The 24291-nt window shown below is 37.1% G+C and overlaps 1 protein-coding gene across 1 annotated transcript; it reads right to left on the bottom strand.

Moving 5' to 3' along the window:
• Positions 1 to 3746: 3746 nt before the first annotated feature.
• Positions 3747 to 23638, bottom strand: LOC145223448 (protein mono-ADP-ribosyltransferase PARP14-like). The gene is made up of 40 exons (XM_080089872.1): positions 23404 to 23638; positions 23226 to 23345; positions 22482 to 22641; positions 22330 to 22414; positions 22124 to 22208; positions 21812 to 21943; positions 21199 to 21333; positions 20298 to 20420; positions 19839 to 19977; positions 19535 to 19674; positions 19326 to 19432; positions 19134 to 19260; positions 18921 to 18979; positions 18668 to 18842; positions 16267 to 16470; positions 15644 to 15831; positions 14823 to 15034; positions 13532 to 13663; positions 12629 to 12794; positions 12115 to 12262; positions 11644 to 11849; positions 11040 to 11301; positions 10486 to 10679; positions 10129 to 10297; positions 9924 to 10056; positions 9512 to 9725; positions 9334 to 9441; positions 8959 to 9036; positions 8730 to 8831; positions 8210 to 8551; positions 7404 to 7569; positions 7007 to 7246; positions 6342 to 6563; positions 5992 to 6113; positions 5768 to 5919; positions 5519 to 5708; positions 4837 to 4984; positions 4578 to 4708; positions 4346 to 4520; positions 3747 to 4281 (listed from the first exon to the last, which is right to left on the bottom strand). Exons 1-40 carry the CDS (start codon positions 23588 to 23590, stop codon positions 4010 to 4012), a joined length of 6450 nt encoding a protein of 2149 aa, XP_079945998.1. The 5' UTR covers positions 23591 to 23638; the 3' UTR covers positions 3747 to 4009.
• Positions 23639 to 24291: the final 653 nt, after the last annotated feature.

The following is a 24291-nucleotide window of genomic DNA, read 5'->3' on the forward strand; positions in this document are numbered from 1 at the left end:
AAATGTTTATTTAGTGCCTCAACCTGTTTCCAGTCTCCTGAAACAACTTCATGTTTCGTTGCAAGATGTCGAACCAGGTTTTGGCGGCGTCATCCTCGTCTTCACGCAAAGATCGTTGGGTGGTGAGACCGTCCAGCACTAATTAACAAGTTTACTTAAATTGATAATGATCAAATCTGCAAATCGCTAGCGGATAGATACTACGTGTTTAGTAAAGAGAGTAATTCAGCGACCTATAGTTTGTAGGTTTTTGTTGGTTTTAACCCTTAAAAGTGTTGAAAACCTTAGGTTTGCAGAGAGAAACATAATGCAACTAAAGGATTACACATCAACTAACAAAACTTTTCAGAAGCACAAAAAATATAAAAAGCAATTTTAAATTGACCTTTGATAAACCATTCTTGCAAACATAACAGCAGTGGTATCACGTAACGCGATAGGAATGCTCGCAGTAGTGACAAGAGATTTTCGAGACACCTAGCTGGAAGCCACGGTTGAGAATCGCATTTTCGATCCAAATCTTTAAAAAAAGGTTCACACAAACAGTTTCAAGAATTTTATATTACACTTTGTGGTATTTGTAACTAAAATATAAGATGTCACTAAATTTAGGCAAACCGTAGTACGTGTCAGGGAATCAAACATAAACGACTGAAATAAAAACGAGTTTGTTGAAACTGACAAAACACAACATTGAAATAATTTGTGTGCTAATGCAGTCTGCAGTATTGGGGAAATCTGCGAAACAAAGTAGTGAGGTCATGAGAACCTGAACAACGTATACAGCATGTTCCCTCTCTTGCATTATGAAATAATTAGAGTATTAGTTTTTTTCCCAATACAAAATAACACCCGACGGTTTCATACAAACAAACCAAGAGCCACGTCAAAACAGTAGTATACATCAATTATTGGGTTTATTGCTGGCGTGCCAGGACTTGTATTCTTTGGAACAATAGGAGTAGTGCTAAAGGTCTTAGTGGGGTAAAATTTAATGTGCGTTTTAAAACAAAAAGGAAACATTTATAAATAGCTACAAATATAGATTAAAGGTAAACTTGTGAATTTCAGTCGTCATCATACTGCATGGCACAAACAATAGAGGTCATTATTTTTCGTTTTATTTCATCGGTTACTGTTAATGATACAAAGCAATTAAATATTAACCTTGAGTGTCGCACCGTTCATCTGGTAAATAACGTGTTAACTCCAGTTCGAACATTTTGCTTTTATGCTTTATCGGCAGACCTTCGGCCATTAGTGTGCGAGCAACTACAATTCAACAAAAGAAACTTTAGTAAAGCACAAAACAACAAAGTACTAATATTCACATTCGTCGCTTTTAAGAATGATTTCGGCAACACCGCCGTTTTGTTTCCCATCGTCACTTCTTACAAACTTGATTGTAAGTAGAGCCTCTTTGTCTCGCAACACATCTTCTACTGCCATTATTAACGGAAACAACCCATAGCCGTGGGGAATTTTACACACATACAGATGAATTTCGCCATCAGCCATTGCTCATGAGCCCCTTTCGAGTTAAACTTTTTTTGTTGCAATTCCTTTTCTACAGTTAGAACTTAATTTTTGCACCTGAAAAGATGTTATGAAGCTTATCTCATTTTTGTGGTCGCAAATGTCTGTTCTTCACCTTGAAACCACGATCGGCAACGGATTAAGTAGCAAACTGCCTGGCAGCCGCAGCAGACCTAGGCCTTGTAGGCTATTTTCATCTGATGTTATTTGATAGTAAAAAAGGCTATTTTGTATTTTACTTGTGCACTGCCCAGTACAAGACAACGTTGAAAGAAGTTAAGAGCATTTCAACATATAACTATAACCTGTAAAACCTATATTATATCTTTCTATGTTGCAACATTTACAATTAGTGTCAGCAGGAACGCCAAACCAAATGGCGGATCAGTTCCGCTTTGTGGTATGCTCTAGCTCAGTGTTTCTCAATCTATTTTTCCTGCACCGCCCTTTTTAGGTCTACATAATTTATAAACGCCCTCTTCAAAACGATAAAAAATAAAAATTATTTTAGTTCACGTACAATTTCAATGTGATAATTGATGTTTTAGCGCTTAAAATATAAAAATGTTAAGAGTTAATTCAACATTATACCACTAACTACAGGCAGTGCACATTGCTTTTAACTTGGTACCAGGGATAGGCCAAAAGTGCAATTGTTCCTTTGTGGTCGATCCCGTTCGGTGTATTGTGACAGTCACGCACCGTTCCCATTCGAAGCACCGCTCCCATCACGAAGCAAAATAAAGTACCCATAGAGTGAATACTAATCAAATCTACTTTTACTGGTGGTTGCATGACAAAAATGACTCTGCCGTTTTTTAACTGCTCTACCTACTACCAGCGCCCCCCCTCCAATCGTCTAATTATTCTCCAGCGCCCCTTAATGATAGCAAACCCCAGGGCGCACCCGTTGAGAACTATTGCTCTAGCTCTATTATTTGTACAATAACCATTGTATCTTTTAGATACGTTATAGAATTCTTACGTCATTATTTTATTATGTAATCTATCCCAATGCGCAAATTTTGCAATTTAAAACCACGTAAAAACCCAAATTGAAAATGAAGTAACGGACCACGTTATCAAAACCATACCGGTCAGAAATCTATATAACATTCTAAAAGCAATATCTCTCAGGTGATTTTACTCGAATTTCCTCTGCTTTGTTTTTCATATCAGGCTACACCAGGCGTCGGCAAATACAGGTACGTTAAAGGATAAAGGATTGTTACCAGACTGTGCAGAAACGGATAAATGTTTATGACTCGCCAATAAAAAGGGGGATAGGTCATTAATTAATTATTATTGACCCAACGAGGAGCCCTGAACACCCCTTTAAAGTTCCTTTATTGTGTAGTGTTTCTACTGCATAATGTCGCGTAAACTGGGGATTTGACACCAGTTGCGAAATACGGTTGTACAAGGCCCGGGGTTAAATCTACGTGTGCTTTATTTACCTTTTCAAATATCGGTAATAGGGAGAAACCAAGCTATAGTTTCCAAAAAAAAAACAGTTGTAGGTATATTACTCTATCCTGCACCTATATTTAATCATAAAATTATTATAACTTTTTATTTTTGACCATTTTATTATCCTGATTACGCTGAAAGTCGGTCTCATAAACATTTGTTGGAAACGGTAGACAATAACACTAGGGAGCTGATTGTGTGTTTCTAAATCATTACAGACTTCGTTGGCAACCAAAAATATGCCTTGCTACTGTAAATTCACATCGACTTTAAAGGAAGTGTTCTTTAGATCGACTGTTACTCTTCTAATGATAAATGTTAATGTCCTCTAATCAGTTAATCTATTCTACTATAACAAAATTATGTTCATTATCGTCTTAATCTGCTTGCTCTGCTCAATTTCTTCTGGCGCTTGAAACTGTCTGGCAAACCTTATTTCAGTGGTTTCTTTCTCTAACGTAGGTGGTTAGATTGGGTAAACCTCGATGTCCTAACCCCTTATTTAACTCTCCAAAGTCTCCACCGTATAACACTTTGTTGTGACGGTGTAGCTGCAGCCCGTTTACCATGTATTCTGCATTTGAGCCCTCAACTCTGTCGAACTTCATAGTAATTACCATTTTCAGCTTAGTGAATATTCGAGCTTAAATCTGCAGATGCGATTTGTTTTCACCTGGCAGAGAAAAAAAGCCAAAAGGTGCGACGTCTATTTCGTCGAAAAAAGTCAATCGCAAAAGTCAAAAAATGATTATTGAAATGTATTTTAGTCACAATTCTGATACATAAAGACAGTAAGGTTAATTACGTAGGACGCTACATAGGAGGTTAATTAAAATATACAAATGTAATACATATGGACGCCAAATAAACAAAATGTTTAAGTTATAATTATTGCGGTACGACACCGAAGATATTAAAATGTTTCTGGTACGCTTATGTTTTCTGTTGTAAGCTTATTTGACAGCCAAAATTGGTTTAAACGACCAGCTACGTATTATAGGCATTATTTATACGTTATAAGGTAAGTAGGGTAAACACTTGCATCTCTAAATACTACAAAAATGCTTGGTCCCGATACATTATCAACGACGCTGTCAAATGGTGACCCATCACTTTGCATCGGGGCTACATTAGTTCCACTACCCCCTCTACAATAAGCCCCAGTCACAACTTCTGCAAGAAACATGCTTCGGTTCCCTTGTCTATTCGGTTGTGTGTAACCATGCGAATAGTTGGCACTTACTGCAAAGTAAACGCCTCTTCCGTATGCCGTGGCTGTAAAAACCGAAACGTTTAATACTTACAACGAAACTTCAAAATCTCGGTTTCCAAATCTTACCATGTTTTCCTGCATAGCTTCTGTCAAAACCGTGTTGTACAATTTTATCACAAGTAGCTCCGTCAGTTCCGTGAAAGAGTTGCCTAGTTACATTTGTATTTTGCATTTTCTTTTCGATTTTGCCTTTCTGTGCCTGAAATTGTCTCCAGAGTGTCGGGTTTTGTATTCGATCCAGCTGTACAACAAGTTTTCAAGGTCATATTTTGTACTTACCCATGTATTTCGAACTTACCCGAACAAGGTTACCCGGCATCCCGGATTGAAACATTTGAAAAACAGTTTGGTATTCAGGAGAATTTGCTGAAACTTGTACATGCTTGCATGTTTGACCTCCCATGTCATCCCAAGTTGGCGGCAGTTGACCTAAATAAGTTTGTTTTGATAAAAAATTCGTTCTAATTTTAAAAAATAACAGTATAGCATCAATTCAATTATGCGCAAAAAAGTTTTAACTTTTAAGCAAACAGCTTTGAAGAATATTTGTGACTTACTGTCCACGCTTGAAGCAATTGATCTTTCCAACTTGCTTTTTATATTTCCCGATGTGTTTGTAGCCTCCATTTTTGAGAAATCGATATGGAGTTGAACTTTTTTGCCACACAACGTAGTTGAGATCTTTGTTTTACCTTTTTCACTTTTCTGTAAAAAAGTTCATTTAATTCAGACGGTTTATGCATCAAATACCACGCATAAATTTTTTTCCCCATGTAAAGTAGTTTTTACCATGTCAAATATTCAAACAATGTTTGAGTCAGAAAGGCAAGGATAGGTTTTTCAGAAGTCTTTTTACAGTTTTAATCGATGTTTGTTCTTGCGACTGCGTAAGTGCAATTTCCATAAAATTCGCATGGATGTCATCAGCTAAGCAATTTTTATATATGCCAAAGTGGTTATTATTCGCGCATAATTAAATTTATGCTTCACCATTTTTTATGATGTAATAAAGTGCGCCTAGATTGTTTCTATTCAGGTATTCCCGCAAATCTAAACTAATTGCTTGTTTTGATATGAGAATATATTTGCAAAGCGTAACACTCATTTTTGCCAGATTTTTTTAAATTACACGTTCAGCTTTGATCACTAATGCTAAAGTAAAATGCAAAGGATCGGTCAAAAAATAAAACACTGGTTTATTCCAGGACCTTGACAAATTTTTGCTTTACTATAATGTACCCTAAAATCAGCTTCCAAATTATGATTTGCTCGTAAGGAAAAATCCTTGGATGTGGAATCATTTGGATCAACATATTTCCACGTCACGTATTCCATGGTATGCAAGGCTTGTTCAAATTCGTGAATGATTTCTTTTGCTTGACTGTATGCCTCCAAAACGTTTTTCTGTAGGCCTTGTATAGTTATTTCTCTGTGGATAAACGTTGTACTTTTCATAACGGTTTCAGCACAAAAAGCAAAACAACTTACGTGTTGGAGGTTTTCTCAATGATCACATTTTCTTTTTTTATAATTGACAATAATTCCTGTTGTTCTTCAACCGACAGTTTTTCGATTGCTTCGTTTTTAATGATTTTTGCAACGCTTTGGTCATGAACAATTTCTAGTACTGCATCAAATGCCTAAAACCACAAGCAACAAACACGCTTTACTTGTGGTAGGTATTTATCTATTGGGCTGTGTCTTCATTATACCTTTTTTACGTCGTTTGCACTCCATGAACAAAACAAAATACTAACGGACTCCCTTAACCCGGATCTTCCTTTGGTAGGCAAAATTGAGATTGGTCTTGGAGTAGGTTCAGTTTTTGAACTTCCTAAACATAACGCCAAAAAAGTTTTCTTGTAGAGCCAAGGTGTTTAACCAGTAAGATAGCTGGTTTACATTTTGAATTACTACAGCTTCAACGACCAAAAAGATAAGAAAGCATGATAAAGTAAGTACAGAAAATGTTAACAGTAGACTACGCAACATTGTTCATCAAATCACTATTTGCAAAGATAAGTTTCCATACATGGTAAAAAAATTGTTTTTATTGTCATACCAGTAAAGCCCAGCGCGTTGGCAGCAGCGCTTTTTAATCTGCTAAACACCCCTGGACTCTGGGTTGCTGGATTTACTAATTCTCGCTGAAAGTCGGGCAGCATGTTTCCTTGGAAGACGTACACCTTGATCTTTTTCAAATTGGTAGGATTTGTTTTGTCAAACTTGTCAATCGCCGAAGCAAGACATTTGGCGACAGGTCCACTCTGTAGTCCAATTCCCCCTAAATACATAAAAAAATAGTATTGAAGTATTGAAAGTGTGAGACGACGTTCTATCTTGCATGTAAGATAAACTTCACCATATTACCAGATACCAATCACATTTCGCATATGTTGTAGATCTTTTTTGCAAGGTACAGCCAATTTTTCATGAAGACTTTAATGGGTCTGGCGTATACTGTGATTACGTATGAGTGTGCAGTGATCGCTGGTCTGCATAGACGTTTAAGGGCTAATCCCAGTTATAAGTTTACGTTCATCTTAAAATTTTTAAGGGACAACCTAGTAAAACATTTTGTGATGCGCCGCGAAAAATGCAAAACCCACAGAAAAGTCGACCCATAACTGGTAGATCATTATAAATTAAACCGTAGATTTGCGTATAGGAATATGGTTTGGTTGATAGAAATATACTTTGCCTAATATAATGCAATTACCCAATTACCTGTTCCAACGGGGGGAATCGCCAAGTCCTTTATTCCAAGACGATCAGCTTCACGAAAACATTCCACTAATACGTTCTCAAGTTGATTGGTGTTTTTAGGTGTATTGAGATGAATAATGTATTGACACAGATTTCCACCACTTGTTACTCGAAGGTTGGGAGTTTGAGAAATCGTTGGATTAGCACATTCCTGAACAATGCCCTGACCAGCTTTTGCAACTAGGGCCTTTCCAACAGCACCTAAACAAAAAACATTGCTGTTGAAATATACAAAAAAAAATTAACTTTAAAATATTAGTTATAAAATTAGCATCTTTAAATAGCTACAAAAATAGTTTTTAAGAACTCTAAAAACTTTAAGACATTTTAAAACCATCGTAATCGGAAATAAACAAACCTGATAGATTGAATTGATTTGTCGAGTTTACAATCGCTTTGCTGGTAGTTGCTGTGATATCACCTTGCTTTACAACTACTTGAACATTATTTCGTGCAGCAACTGGAGCTGGGATTGGTGTTGGTTGTGGTTGGGATGGATAAACTGCTAGTTCATCTTGTATCGCCTAAATAAAATACGTTGTATTGTTTTGCATACATGTTGGGATGATTTTGCCTTGTGCACACCGAAAATTAAATGAACACATTTGCAAGTTAGAAATTTGTTGTTTTGGTATTTAATTTATACTTTTCATTTGGTCTTACTCAGATTACGAGCTTTTTTCTCTTACTCAGTCCCGTTCATCGCTTGACTGGTTAAAAAAATGAAATTTAGCTCAACTTGCAACTTGAGGAAACAAATTCCGAAAAATAAATCTCAACCCTTGTTACTTCACAATTGATGATTACGTAGCTACATACAGATTGAAAGGCAACTGACTTTAAGACAACGACTCCCTGTTATCACCCAGCCGTAAAGGGGACGTTTTGGGGTGTGTTTAATTTATGTGAAACTTTTCGAAAAGGGCTGGATTTGTGATTCTTGTCATTTATATTGTTGCCAGTATGTTTGTAGTAAGTGTGAATAATATGCGCAAATTAATTTATGAATCAACTTTTGACCGGATATTTCGCTGGTCTAATCATCAACATGAAACGATCACAGAGGGATTGCTTACAAATATAGTCGATGTTAGAGTAAAGTGTTTAAAAAAAACGTTGGGTAAAATTTTACCATAAGGGAAATGAAAACACAGTCTTGTTTACCTTCAGAGTATTGTTGTCGCTGTTGAAAACAATCAAATCGATATTTTGCAGATTGGTGCCATCGTGACTTTGCACTGCGTCATCCAAAAGCTTTACAACCTCATTTGGTGGAAAAGAGAAACCTCTTGCACCCAATGCGGGAAATGCAATTGAAGAATGTCCAGATTGTTCGGCCATATCAAGACATTTTAAAATCGCCTTCTTCAAAATTATCAGGCCATTGTAAGGATTGTAGTCGGACAACATCACGTGATACACCTTCTGACAAGGGAGGCTAAATCCAGGGGTCGTTACGACATCACCTATGTTGAGTTCCGGGTGACTTGCAGCATGACAGGCCGCCTACAAATCGAAAGTTGCTTTAACATAAACACAACAATTTTTGTCAAATTGAAACACTGCTCCCTGAAGTTAAAACATTTGTCTTAATGCTGCGAGCAAACTTTTTTGAGTTCAAGTTTCAAGAAAAAACAAAACAAACATCTAGTACTCAAGCCATAAAATAGTTTTTCTGTAATACCTGTAGGCCACTTCCAGCTTGCTTCAGTAAAGCTTTTGATATCGTTGATCCGTTGCAACCTGCCAAATTTTTCGGTGTTGTCGATGTCACAACAACGTCAGTCTGAGAAAAGAATTTATTTAAAACGACCTAAGCATTTTTTTTCATTAAGTTACCTTTGAACTGTAGTTAATAACACAAATAAAGCAAAAAAGGAAAATTTGTGTCAAAAACTTGTGAGTAGACTTACCTGGTAAGTTGAAATGTCTCCAATAACTACTTTGAGCTTTAAACGACCTTCTCTCTTGGGTAGTTCTTGAGGTTTCGCCTACGTGGAAAATAAGCAAACAAAATGTTAATCACTTTCAATTAATACATTTCTCCTTTTAAACGTGCATTTTTTATGATTGTTTGTGATTAACTTGACTATTTTAAAGATCCAATTAATGGCTATATTTTTTACGCTTGGCGCAAGCCATGATCATAACCGAAGAAATGATATTTGGGCCAAATATTTACCCACTTACCACTTAAATAGATGGGAGGTATACCTATAGGTAAAAGTCAAAATATTTTACTACACGAAAGTAGGACTATTTAACCCAGAATTATATAGATATCATACCCGCCGGACGGGTTTAGGAGAAGGAAAATCTCCGTCGTTTCTTAGCAACGAAATAGATTTTTTGAATTCTGCTTTAATTTCTTCCTTTGACATCTCCACCAGACCGATCTTCAAAAAAATAAACTCGATTTAAAAAGTTCGAAAAGTATTATTGTTACTAATCTCTATTATCAGTAACCTCTCTTAGGCAGCCGTCTTCGTTATTGGTTGCAAAGTCGACTACAGCTTTAACGATGATTGGAACACAAGTGGCAGCTTTTCCACCAAAAATACCACAACTGATGGCGGGAATAGCAATGGATGAAAGATTGTGTTTTGTTGCCTCCTTCAAACAGTTTCTCACACATTTGCGCAAATCTTGTTGGCAGGAGGTAAAATTTCCCTGGCCCCATCTGCATATTGTTTCAACGTATTGAGGAACATAGCTCTAGTTTTACTTGTTATTACTTATTAATTAACAAAGAAAATATGTCAGTCAGTACATATCAAGTCATTTTTGTAAACAATACGGTGCACACGTCAAGCGATTTTAGAAAATATCGTTTCCGTCATTTCTATGTTTTTTATTTACAATTACACAGACTTCTTACGTAGGTCCGACTGTGTGAATGATTCGTTTAAATGGCAACGATCCTGGTCCAGTACTAACAGCTTGCCCTGTTTCGAGTTTACCGCCATTTTGTTTCAGCTGCTGGTTCATCTCTGCCTGTATGCTTTGTCCATCTGTTAAATTCACCGAAAATGTCATGCGGCAAAAATCCACAAGATTCGTCACTAAAAACATCAACGACAAACCTTTCCGAAGAATAGCTCCAGAAACTCCCCCAGATCTTAGTTCAAGTTGTTCGTTGGATGTATTCACGATTGCGTCATAGTTTACAGTGGTGATGTCACAAACCAATAACTTGAGATTAATGTTTGAATCCGGAATCCTTACGGACACCGTCGACCTCGCCTGTGCAATCTATTAAATGTTTTGCTATTTTCCACTGTATTGATAACTTTGTTTTAACAAACCATGCTCAAAAATGTCAGTAAAGATAGACTAAAAAATAATTAAGAATATCGCCAAAAAACTAGCTCATTAAAAACAAGTTTGCAAAGATTAATGTCAACACACTTCGTTCATTATATTTGTGGAGAATTTGTTACCGGTCCTCTTGCTAAAGGTGTTCTTCTTTCAACGTCTATAGGATCAACTACACCGATGCATTGATTCTTTTGTGATATGGTTTCAATCTGATCTTCTCCCTTTTTGCTTTTAAAATACTTTGGCATTCCTGGTTCGTTAAAGTCACGTTTTCTAATGCAAAGATCACTGCTGATTTCGTCAAGCCATGCTAACACTGCAATCAAGAGGGAAAAGAAGTTGAATTGTGCATTACTGCAATAAGTAAACCACAATTGCTTCAGATGAAAATATAGCCTTCGTGAATATGACAAACGACGCGTTTTGTCAAAAATTGTGGACTCCGGGGAGATTGGAGAAAAAACAAAACGATCTAGATGAGTGGTGTTTACCTAAACACTATTACATCAAACCTTTTTAAACAACTTACATTTACTCCCGAGGAAGGGCACTTTATATTTATAATGAACTTGTAAATAATAATATCCATTTTATGGGCAAACTATGTTCACTTCGCATTTGTAAACAGTAGCATGTAAAAAGCGTTTCAAATGACTATAATTCAATACTTTCTTACCATGCGAAACAGGCCCCTTTTTTCCCTTTACAGTCACATTTGGATTATATTTCCCCGTGTTGTAATCCAATTTCACGTTCTTCGAGATTTTGTTGAAATCTTTGCGGGATGTAATATATTTCTTAAAGTATTGGACAACGAACGATCTCTCCTCAAACGTCTTTGTCACAATAACATTTTCTTCGATGTAATCCCTCACTTGTTGAAATGCCTTGCGGAATGCATATGTAAGTCCGACCACGTCAATACTTGACTTCGGGTTCTGCAAATTTGTCGCCAAATGTTCATTATTTACCATTATTTTAGTTTACTTTTTTTAAAACTTATTGTACTTTGGACCCTTCGTATGTTTGCTGGACGAAGCGCAAATTGAGTGAGCTATATATAGTACCACTATGTTGTATTATATCTACTTGTTAGAAAAACAATTTTGCAACACTTTAATTTGCATCTTCTAGTTTTGTAATACCATGTACAATAGGTTGTCGGGATTGGGCAAAAAAACAAATAAACCAAACACAACAACAATGTGGTACAATAATTTAGGGGAATTTGCGTTGTTGTTTCTAAAAATGAAAAACTGCTTTAACTTACATACACTTACATTGACATATATTTGAACGCTTCCAGAATTGGTAAGGTTTTGTTTCAATCGTTTCCATTCAGGTGTTCTGACGACTTCGTGAAATCCTTCGGTTACCTCGATCGTCTTCTGCTCAATAATTTCAGTCAAGGCGTTCTGTGCCTTTTCCAGTTCAGAAACTTCACAATACTTCAAGCAAACTTCGTCCTGTTTTAACTGGAGTGATGCTGCAATTAATATAAGACGCAAAATTATTAACAAAGAAAATTTTAACTTTGTAAGTTTTAACTGATAAATGAACTCAATTTGTGACAAATTGAAAAATTCGATGGGAAGTTATTTATTTCGTGAAGCACTTTCAAAATGAAATCGTTACCAACAAGACCATACGAAAACCATTTGTTCCGTTCATGGGTGCACACTTCATTTTTCTTTGATCCAAACCTACAGCGATCTCAGCATTAAAGCTAACAGTTTTAGAAACCTACTTACCATATATTTTGTCAGTGTCAAACTGCGATTGAATAATTTGTCGCACATCAACCACTCCCTCCTGTAGTTCATGTTCATCGTTTTTCAGAGCTGATAAAAGAAACTCTGACCGACTTCCAAGGTTTGGTATGGAACGTGTTGTTAACTCCTAATAAGGTAAGAATAGAATGATTTCGTTGTCGTGTTACCGTCAAGATAATGGTATCAAAAGCGAGTTAAGGAACCGAAAGGAATGAATTAAGAACGATTGCTTCTATTTTTAATGTGTGAGAAAGCGTATACTTGATTTTAAAATCCCTGTTCGTTTGGTATAATAGTATTTTAGATGTTGGTACTATTTTATAGGTGGACCTTATTACCTGCCAGTATCTTTTAAGGCTAGTAAAATTTATTTAGTTTTGCGTAAACCGTAATTTAGTCCAATAGAAAGACCTTTATGGTGGTGAAAATAGAACTTGAAGTTCAAATCAAACAAAACAACAAAACCAATTAACAAAATATGGTTTTTTTTTACCAAAACTGCTGCGTGCATTTTCGCTTTAGCCTCTTCCACCAGTATCCTGGGTCCCTTGAATATTACTTTTCCACTTCCGTCTTTCTTTTCCTCCATCGTCTTTATTTCAACATCGTTTTGCAGTTTCTTTTCAATCCCATCAATAACGTTGCATTCGCGCAAAGCACTTTAACAAACACATAGGCTATTTCAATAACTAGTCAGTTGACACTGCTAACAAACAATTTAAACTAGAAGTGTGGCTCAGCACATTTTGCCATTGCGCATGCACTAAAACAGGGGCGGGCAACTTCTCCAGTCGGCTGGCCTGATATGGAAAAATGAAGTACTTGACATTATCATGTAAGACCTGAAACTGTCTGCGGGCCGCACAAAATCCCGTCGCGGGCCGGATCCGACCCGCGGGCCGTATGTTGCCCGCCCCTGCACTAAAACCACTATAACCAAGTTTGGTGTTTTATAGCAAAAAAAACAGTGATCAGTATTTGGCCTAAATAATTATGCTATTAAAAGTACAAACTATACAAATCTGAATGAATTCAGACTTTGTTTAAAGTTTGTCCTATTTAATGTTCTATTTTTAAAGAAAGAAAGTAGTAAATAGTGGCAAAACAGAGTAACCACAAAACAAATCGACCTCTGTTGGGGCTACAGGGTTAAACACTACAATCGACATATTCTACAAGCTCTCCAAATTTCAGCCAACTTCGACACTGTTTAAAAACTCCCCATTTTAAAGAGCTAGCTGGGTAAATAGGGTTATCAGAACAAACGAAGCAGAAAGCACATATACATAACTATATCTACCATCTGTGTAAGTTTCAGCAAAATACATGAAACATTTGATGACAAAACGAGTCGGAAAAACTTCGGGAAGAAAAACATAATAACAATAACACCAACCGAAAGTGTTGTATTTGAAATGACATGTTTCCTTCAATGATGTCACACTTTGCTTTGAGGTAATCCAAAACAGCTGTGACGTCATGTCTGGTCCCGGTTACTTTCGCTTGACCTGGTGACGTCAGACTCCATCTTCACCAATACAGAAAAACGAAATGTTGTAAAAAACAAAGTTTATGAAAGGACAGTTACGATAGAACGCAAATTCATGCAAGAGCATCTCTGTTTTAAATGCTAGGTGCTAAGCCGAGTAGTTGCACGAGCTGACCCGAGCATTAAATTTGCATGTTTGTGCCCTGAAACATACGAAACTATAGTACTCGAAAGGATATCCAAGAACTAAAACAACTGTTTTTAATGCGCTAAAGCGTGAGATGGTGGAAAACGCGTACTTCTTGGCCTGTACAGCCTACCACGCCGCTGGTGACGTAAGAGAGCTTGGAATTGGAATGCTGTAAAACTAGCGTGGAATTGAGAAAGTTTGTGATGTCACAATGCTCCAAACATTATTGTGAGATACTCGGTGTTCGACCAAACAAAACATTTGCAGTTTAAGCCTAGTAATTCAAATAATTAAAATTGCAAGTCACTTTTCCAAAATTGTATTTCCTTTTATGCTTGGGACACCAAGGTGTTTTGGGGGACCGTCTCCAGCGGTTTCCCAAAATTTGGAAATGGCTATTTTTTTGTATTTAAATCAGGGGAACCTTTGTTACTGTAGGGCCAATTACAAATGTCAAAATTGGATCGAGGGCCGCACATGTACATGTCCATAACACAAAGAGATTTTGCTGTGCTTCTTACCAAATATGCTTAACTACAAGTATAATTCGTGTTTGATTCTAGCCACATTTTGCCAGATCGCAGAAAACTAGCATCAGGCGCATTAATCAGATCAAAAATGTGTAATAATTGGACTCGTTTGCCAGTACTTTTGAAATCCAAGTGTCTCTGCGGGCCGCACAAGCTTTAATGAAGGGCCGCAGGTTGTCCACCCCTGATTTAAATGAAACACTTGCGGTCTCTTAAAACTACTTAGCGGTCACCCAAACCAAACCTTAAAAAAAACCTGGTTGGTGCCCTTTGCAGAAACAAGGGTATGCTACGGGGAGATGGTTGTCACGTGTATGTGCAAAACATTCATTTACGAGACAATAACCCAACAATTCTGCTTTGTTGTAAAAGAATGGCACACATCCAACACGCTGGGGTCAATTAAACGTTGTACTGAAATTTAATAGCAAAACCTTTTAATTTATGCAATATAGTGTACTTGTGTTAGAGTTCATACCTGACGTAGACTTCAACCACTTTTTTGCTTTTCACTTCGACTTTGAGATAATCATGTTCTTCATTCCACAACATTGAACGTCGAAGATTCATTAGGTTGGTTAGTTCGTAAGTTGCCGATTTGCAAGAAAATTGGTTGAAAAAAGCGTTCATTACATTTTTGCACTTATCCTCGAACTTTTGTTGATTGTACTTAAAGTCGTCGTCCAAATCCTAAATAACGAAAGACATAGAAATGCTTTACATTACAATTTTGGGGGAATTTTTAACATGACGTTAAAAGAAAAATGCAGTGGCAGCTAGATATCATAGTATTTCAGTTCTATTAAATCAGGGGTTCCCAACCTGTGGTACGCGTACCACTACTGGTACGCGAAGGTTTTTAAGGTGGTACGCCGTACGCGAGTAGCTTTCGTTTTTTTCTACAAAAACATGGATTCACAACTTCATATTTTGTTCGACCAATTGAAGGACAGTAAACAAAAACAAAAATCCCATTCAAAGCAAAAATCCCAGTTTAGTTGTGGTGCTTTAGTGTTATTTCAGTAGGCCAATGTCATTCTTCTGAATAAAATATGATTCGATCAAATTAGTTGTTCTGCAAGAATGGGTACGCGTGGCAGCACAAAGTGTCCAAGTGGTACGAGATCGTAAAAATGTTGGGAACCCCTGCATTAAAGGCATCATTTTAAAACTGCTTGGGGACAGGCTGATTGGTATTACGAATGACGCCTTCATGATTTATATAGGAGTGTGCCATGATCGCGGGTCTGCATGAACGCTACAGGGTTGATTCCAGTTACAAATTTCTGTTTATCTTACCTCGATATAGGGTTTAAAGCAAAATTTAAAATCCATTCCATTTGCAGAAGATTTTTCGGTTCTTTCGAGTTCCGCAATACCCGTAAGATCCCGGAGTAATGATTCGAATCCGTCCTTTGATTTTCGAACAAATAAAATGATATCTACATCAACGGGAGGGGCAATTTCAAATTCCTGCACCGGTGTACCTAGAATTAAGGCAAATGCTCTTTTTAGTGACAGAAAAATACATGAAGCAAATAAATATAGTTTTTTAACCTATAACACAACTGGATGGAATAAAAGCTTCCATAAAAGTGTCACTTCAAGTTAGGATTCACAAACGTTTGTTTCAACTTGTCCTGCCACATTTTAAAGTCAATATAATTAAATAGGACATGTATGAATAAATGGCAAAAGCGATCAAACTTGTGACAACGTGTGATAAATTATTCCATTACGAATCAAATCTTGCTTTACAGTTACACCAACAATCGAAGGATTGTTTCTGTATACAAATAAAATCGCTACAGCAAATGTCATCAAAACATTGCACTATGACACATTGTCATTATGGTTTGGTGGGTTTCCTTTGAAAATCAAAAAACTCAGTGGGTTAAGTTTGTGCGCCTTAGGATACTCACGGCCTTTTTGTGTTCGCTTGACTTGTTTTTGGGTCTTTTTTGGTTTAGGGGCGGGAACATATTTCTCTTCCTCGCTTGATTCTTCGCTGCTGTCACTGATTTCACTTTCTTCACTCATGTTTTGGAAATAAAGTGAAACGTCCACCGATTTTTTCGCGACCAGCAACTCGTTTTCTTCGGCCCGATCCACAATCCGTTCAGCGTCTGCAAGTGTGTAATAATAAAATGAATCCAAAAGTTTGTGTCTCAGTAGGCCAGGGGTGGGCAAACTACGGCCCGCGGGCCGCATGCGGCCCGGCAAAGGAGTTCATGCGGCCCGCCAAATGTTAGTAAATTTTAAAGAGAATGTTAGTAACGCTTAAATGAGCACAGACGCAGAGTTTAAAAAAATACCAAGGTAGCGACTTGCCGATACCTATATCGAGTTTAGGTCGTTGCAATACTTTGCATACGGACATTAAACACGGCTTTAGAATCGTTAACACAGACCCGCACAACACCTAAAAATGAATACTAAAAGCGGCTCGGTTTGTTTGGCGCAAGCATTTATTAACAAAAAGACGTGGTGTTGCCTATGTTTCAACAAATGCTTTTATTTAGAAACAATTGCAATTGTGGCGTTACAACCAATAATTTCAGTGACAAACGTATTTGCACATAGCTAAAAATATATATTCTGTTAATATTTGGGGCAATTACAGGGGGGCACAACCTGCGACCGTACGGCTACATGCGGCCGCGGAGACGAGTTTGTGCGCCTGTGACTATGTATGTTAAAATACACGTGCTGGCGGCGGTGACGTAACTAAAATATTTTGCCAAATATTTTGCTTTTGAAACTGCTAAAAACAGATTTCGTGAAACTGGCAAAAACGATTACCAGTCTAAGAACCACATGTGCCAGGCTTTTTATCCGCTTATTGTGTGCAAACAATGCGAAAGAACAGGCACCGCAATCGTCACAATACAGATTATGTCGGCATAAACAGTTAGCTCCGTTTAGCTACACTTATCCGTCAAGTAAGACATTTAATCTGAGCATTTTAGGCGTTTAAATGGTGTATGTAGGATATAAACTTGTTTCTTTACACTAGTTATTAAAAAACAAACAAGCAAGCAATTGGCGGCCGTTAGTGAAATACTATGCGGCCCCCTGAGATTAAGAACTTTTGAATGCGGCCCTTGCACTAAAAAGTTTGCCCACCCCTGCAGTAGGCTATATGATTGTGGCTCATAAGCAATAATTTAACAACAAATCTGACTCAGTTATAATCAACATAAAAAATTTCGCACAAAATATAAACTGAGAAATATAATCGATTCTTACCATTATTCAGATTTTAGCCTTTAAATTTTGTCTTTTAAGAGTTCAAGATTATTTATTGTGAAAGTAAGTACAACGGAACTGTTAAAGCGAGAAATAACTTTCCGCTTGATTGATTTAAATTATCATTTAATCGTGGCGTGGTAAGATATTCAACCGCGAGAGAGCATGTATACTTTTTTTAAACTTGGTTTACAGAAATCTTTTACCGACGTTGCCTTTTATTGTCTAATCTAACACATTTTTAGCCTCTATACACAAACATTTAAAAGATGAAGTAATAAGTTTTTGCTGCCAACCAAATTTCGTTGTTTTTCTGGTTACGAACAACGCGCACAGTGCTCTTTGTTACGTCAAAAAAAGAAAATAAAACCTTAGTGCAGGGGTACACAACCTTTTTGCTTATAGGACGGCCGCATCGCAGATTCTTATGTCACCAACGGCAGCCATTTACCTGCTTATTTTTATTCTAAAATACTTTTTGTGATGCTTGTGGTACCTGTTTTGTTCTTATCGTTTGCACACAATAGGCGTGCAAAATCTGACGCATGTGGTTATTAGGCTGGTAATAACTCTTTTCAGTACCACACAAACTGTTTAGAGTACTTTAAAAATCAAAATATTTAGCAAAAGAGTTTTATTTACGTCACGACCGCCTGTACATATATTTAAAAAAACATGTTCACGGCCGCACAAATCAACTCTGCCGCGGCATGCTGCCTGGCAGCCGCAGGTTGTGCACCTCTGCCTTTGTGTAACCTTCGAGCGTTTTACTTGGCAAATAGAAATGCCATTTTTAGCGACTATAGCCTAAAGTTTGACGAAAACGAGTATTTGTATTGAACTTCAAAAGACCTTCGTCGAACCCCTGATTCGGCTTTGCCGAACCCCTGGGGTTCGATCGAACCCCGGTTAAGAACCACTGGTCTAATGTGACGAACGGCGCGGGGCCAGACTGCCACCTAGCGGTCGTTACGGGTTCTATTAGCTAGCAAACGAGGAAACATAAAATTCATTGGTTAATATTTATCCTGGCCATTAATGTTTGTGAAATTTTAATTATGATCTGCTTCAAACCTTGATAATCGGCGAAATAAACGAGTGCCTCAGTACTTTTTCCTTCTCGTTCAACTTTCGTCACTTTTCCACCACCATTTTTCTTGTTCATAAAAGCCAACTTAATTGCGTCATTTTTTACGCTTTTTGCCAAGTTGTTCACTTTTACACAGTCAGTGCGACAAACGCGAAAAGCCTGTAAATATATGTCATGAAACATAGCTGTTTTTTTTCAAAAATCTTTCGAATAAATAAAAAGAACTGATAAGCAAACCTTTGGATTAAACTCTTGCAAATCACTAGTTTCAATTTCCTTCAGAATTCCTTCAATGTCTGTCAAGAAACCACAATAGAAATAAATGTTTTTGTTTTGTTTTTTCGTTATTTTAAAAAGGCCTTCACAAATATTTAAGATTGACAAAAATCTATTGCTACGAGTCCAAATCCCTTTATGTTTTTGCAGTTTTCAAACTTTGCTAATTCTTACCCACGTCAACGTCGAACTCAACAAGAAACTTTGAATTTTTGAGAGTTTTAATTTCGTTGCTGACCTCATCTTCGATTTCACAACATTCAAGCAAGGCTTCCACGTCGTCAGGACCGTCAAATGATCCCTGTGTTTGTATTTAATAATTGTCATGTTTTTAGCCTAAATAATAAAAAAATCAATTTGTACTACCTTCAACAGCAAACGATCCTCGTACATCTTCGGAACTGTCTTTGCAAAAACCTTTATTTTTTGGTCGTCAATTTCAACGCTGTTTTCAGAGAGAATGTCAGCAACATCTAATAAAGGCAGGCGCTTATACACTTAAATGGCACTACAACAGTCATTTTGACCTTGGAGAATATTGGAGACAGGTGTAAAAAAACGCAACCATTACTTACCCTTTTCACTGTCGAACACAAGCAAGATCCCATCAGGAATGTGATAAATATGTTCAATATTTACCGATTTATCAAAAAAGAAATACCCTCGAATTGAATCATCTGTTGTATCGGCAGGAGATGTTTGCAAAAGTACACATCTAAAACACATTTACCAGTGACTTGCTAATCCCTCGAAAACACAGGTTTGTCGAAACCATTACACAAAAAATTTTAATATCAGCAAATAACATATTATTTGCATTTATTTACTTTACACATGGAATGACGTGAAAAACAACATAAGGGTTGTAAAGAGTCTAACCTGTTTCCGGTTTCACGAAACAACTTATTGTTTCGCTGCAAAAGTTCAAACCAGCTGCCGACGTCATTCACATCATCGCTGTCATCACTCGAAGATCTTCGGGTGGTGCGTTTCTTAACTGGCTTTGATTTTTCTCGCCCTGTTATAACCGACACGGTTAATTTTAAATGTTCAAAACATATCAGAATTCCCCGTGCAAAATCATCTGGCAGTTTGTAAACGTTTTTAACAATATGTACAGGTACATTTCAAATTGTTGATAATGCAAAAAAACATTTTAGTGATTTACTTTTCCTCGACTCAAGAAACTTCGAAGGGTTGAAGTAATCCACCGCTTATTTGAGACTTTCATTTTTCACTTAAGTGATAGGCATCTTCAGTATCTTATTTAAATAGCATTCCACTAGTCTAAATACCCGCTTAAAATGACTTGCATGGTAATAAAAATGCAACACTTACCACCACGAGCACCCTTATTGGAAGATGTTTTTATATTCCTGGCTGCAGGTTCAGGACTTTTGCGCTGCTGTGAACGAGACGTTGATCGGTTCGTTGTTCTCTGCTGTTCCCTATCCTGACTTTCTGTAATCAAAAATAAATATGTAACATGCTTTTCAATGGTGCTTATTTGCGAGGGATTACCACGTCAATTATGATGAGCTTTTAAAAAATGTTCTATGGCCCGGTATGCGTTAGACTGGCCACATTAAAGCAGCAATCTAACATAGAAGATCCTTCTTTGAAGTTATGAAACAACTACAGGGTCAAAATGTTAATATGATCGTTAGGTAAATGCTTCTTTGTCACCGTGTCTCCTGTTTTACCATAAACCAGTGGTTCTTAAACTTTCATTATTTTTTTTAAAACGGCTCCTTTGCCATTATATCGAGGGCTCGCGGTCATTTAGCTGGAATGTGTATTTCAGCAAAATAAAGTTGATTTGCAGAAGTTTAGCTAGTTATGCAAAATTACGCATAACAATGATCCAAAAACAGTTTGTGACATCACAGACAAGACAAAAAAAAACATTACAATTGTGCACGAACAATTGCTTTTTTTGTTAGTTGTTATGGAATAAAGTCTATTGTTTGGCAATCAAGACAGGCAAACTTCCATTTTACTTTGATTTACACTCATTCAGTGGCACAAACTGACGCCAAATAAAATTAAAGAAATACTTCAACCTTTTCGCGGTTCCCACAAAATTGCTTTACGTACCCTTAGAAAATTGCTTTACGGACCCAAAGGACCGCGGACCCCAGTTTGAGAAGCGCTGCCATAAATCTCCATCCCACACTTAATACACACTAAACCCAAAAGATTATGTAGTCAAACGTAGTAGTGCAATTATAAAACCCACCTCGACGTAAAGCTTGTTTGGAACAATGCGGTTCAGTCTGCGTTAAGAGTTCTTGGTCACCCGTGCCTTTTCTTGAGTTGGACTTAGGTCTGTTTGTTTGTCGCCGGTTGTTTGAATTGTCCCCAGCCCGACCTGCTGTAAGTTATAACAACTTGAAGTGCATTATACGGTTTTTGACATGTAGTATTTTCTGTTGCAGTATTTTCACCCAAAACATGGCCAAAAAGAAACAATGGAGAGCAATGGTTTGCAACGTAACGTTTGCAGTCGCAAAGATTTAATAGAAAAGGGTACTTGCCCCGTATGCCCTCTTTTGGTCACAGTCACAAATGGTCCTCGAATAACTGTGTGAACGGCTGCAACAGTTACTTTACCTTACCAATTCGGTTATTTTGGTGACACTCCTAAATTGCATTAATTACTAGTGGCTTAAATCTACCCGTAAAATTTAGTTTGTCTGTATACTTGGATTAAATTATAATGTGATACAACTCAAACAATTAAAGGTGTGTAATTTTGAGATGTAACTGGTTTAGAGCCTGCAGCAGTAGCAACCAGATAAAAAGCAATCCGCTTTCAGATTTAGGGAATTGAAATTATATCTTATTCTTACGGTTATTGTTGTTTCTTCGGCCAGGTCTCTCGTTTGGCTTGAAAAGATTTTCATGGCTTGGGCTTGATCTCATCGGTTGGCTTAATTCCGGTGGCCCGCGCTCAAAATTAAGACGGCGTCTTATTTGCGTCGCTGGCAAAAAATATAAACCATGTTAATTTTATAGGTCAACCTTGGCTCTCCAATGTTTCTTGGCATCTTTATGGTTGACAAATGACATTGTAACAAATAATGTTTGTCTCGTTCGCAGAATTGAGTTGTAGACAAAGAGGTCAATTTCAAAATCAAAATTTTGTTGTTGTTGAGACAAACCTTCAGTCGAATCCCAATCCAAGTACATTTTGTGATTCAATTCATTCAAATTCCCAGCTTGTTGAATTGCCAATCTAGCCGACTCCTGAATGAAACAAGAAAATCGATTAAAACAGAAACAATGAAAAATGTAGTTTAACTGACTACTGACTACAGGGTTAATGCTACCTATATCGTTATTGAAAAGCGTGTTCATGAATACTTACGTGTGTTTCGTACTTCACTTTTATAAATGGTTTTCGTGTTTTCTCTAAATATGGCGGAATAAACAAATCGGTGATCATTCCGAACCTACAAAATAATTCTAGTCAAATATGAACGTAAACATATGGGACGTTTTTTAAAAAACGGAACTTACTGTCGGAAATGGTGAAACATATCTTGTCTGTTAAACATGTTCTGGTGTACGTTGCGACATTCAATTCGAAGTTGTTGTCTTTGAACTTCATTCTCTTGTTGAGAAAAGCGACGCGGAGCAGGGACGGGATGTACTGATCTATCATCTGATTTTTTATCTTCTAAAAAAAATTCTGCTGAATTTGAAAAGCACAAGCATATATGGCATCACGCGTATGTAGCGTAACAAGAAATCAGTCGCTTTGTTTTTTAGTTCCAAAAAACCTCAAGATGTTTCTGATATTACACAATAGAAGGTGTTTGATGTTTCTTATGTTGCTGCCAAGAACAAGACTTGCCAAAAAGCCACCTTAAAGTTAGCCTACTGCAGTATCACCGTGTAGCTATCTCTAAGACAGTGGTTCCCAACCTTTTTTGTCCTGTGCACCCTTTTAGTCGATATTCAAATCTAATTTCACCCTTGCATTGCTGCCTTAAATCGATTATACTAGAACTTTCTTTTTCTCAGTTTATATATGGAAAAAATGCAGAAATAACACATAGCACAGACAACCAGTAAGAGGTTAATATTGTGACACAAATTCCCCCCCATGGCTTACATTTTTTTATGTGCAATGGACAAACCCGAGAAAAAAGGTAAAAAACATGGCGTCCATCCGAACAGCTCGTCGTAACTGGTTCCGCATCGCGGTTTCTGCTTGTGAGTGTGTTAATAATGCACCCAGCGAAGCGAGCAAATACCAACCTTGGTCTGTGTCGCAATGATCGTCTGTTGAATCATGAGGCAACTGAGTCTCAACTTTCAGTTCGAACATCTTACTTTTATGCTCTATCGTCAGACCTTCGGCCATTAGTGTTCGAGCAACTACAATTCAACAAAAGAAACCTTAGTAAAGCACAAACACTAAAAAGCAAATACCCACATTCGTCATTCTTGAGAAGGATTTCGGCAACACCGTCAATTCGTTTCCCATCGACGCTTCTTACGAACTCGATTGTTAGCAAAGCATCTTTGTCTCGCAACACCTCTCCTATTGCCATTTTCAACGGAAACAAGCCATAGCCTTTTGGAAGTTCACACACATACAGACGATTTTCGTCTTCATCCATTGTTAACTTACCCCCTTTTGTTACAATTTAGGCGTAACACAGTTTAGCTGCTTTTACTAAAAATTTAATACCTTTAGAAAGTGTAAAATTGCTGCAGGTACGCTATCCAGCTATTGTGTCAACAGATTAACAAACAATTTTGCAGCTTCAGTACTTCTACTAATCGTTGTAGTTGCCATAACTTCAGTACAGCTTATTGAAGTACAGACAGTGGCAAAACATTTTATCTAATTATCAACCCTGCAACCTATGTTTTATCAGTTTGTCTGATAGATATAAATGATACTTTTACCAGCATAGGTCAGAAACGAATGACTGAACAGTTCCGCTTTTACTGGGTGCGGAGAAACGCAAACAGGGAAACTCAAGTTTCCTCGCTGGGACTTTCCCAAAGTTTTGATTTTGTTCTCGTTTCTGACAAATGTCAATTGTCAACACATAAACATTGTAAAAATATGGCTCTACGGGCAAGAATTACTTTAATTTTATTTTAATAACACAAAATAAAGTAAAAAAAACGACAACAAATATAAGGCATTACTTACTTTTTAGCATAAATAAGATGTCTATGTTGATTTGCCGACAGCGCCGAGATGCGTTTGAAAATTTTTGACGAATATTTTAATCATAACCGGTAACCAGAAACAAGTTCTTAAAACATGTTGGTGATGTTAGTAAAAGCCCTTTATAATTTAAAAGTG

The sequence above is a fragment of the Phallusia mammillata genome, chromosome 4 (genome assembly GCF_965637545.1).
Source record: "Phallusia mammillata chromosome 4, kaPhaMamm4.hap1.1, whole genome shotgun sequence".
Classification (NCBI taxonomy): domain Eukaryota; kingdom Metazoa; phylum Chordata; class Ascidiacea; order Phlebobranchia; family Ascidiidae; genus Phallusia; species Phallusia mammillata.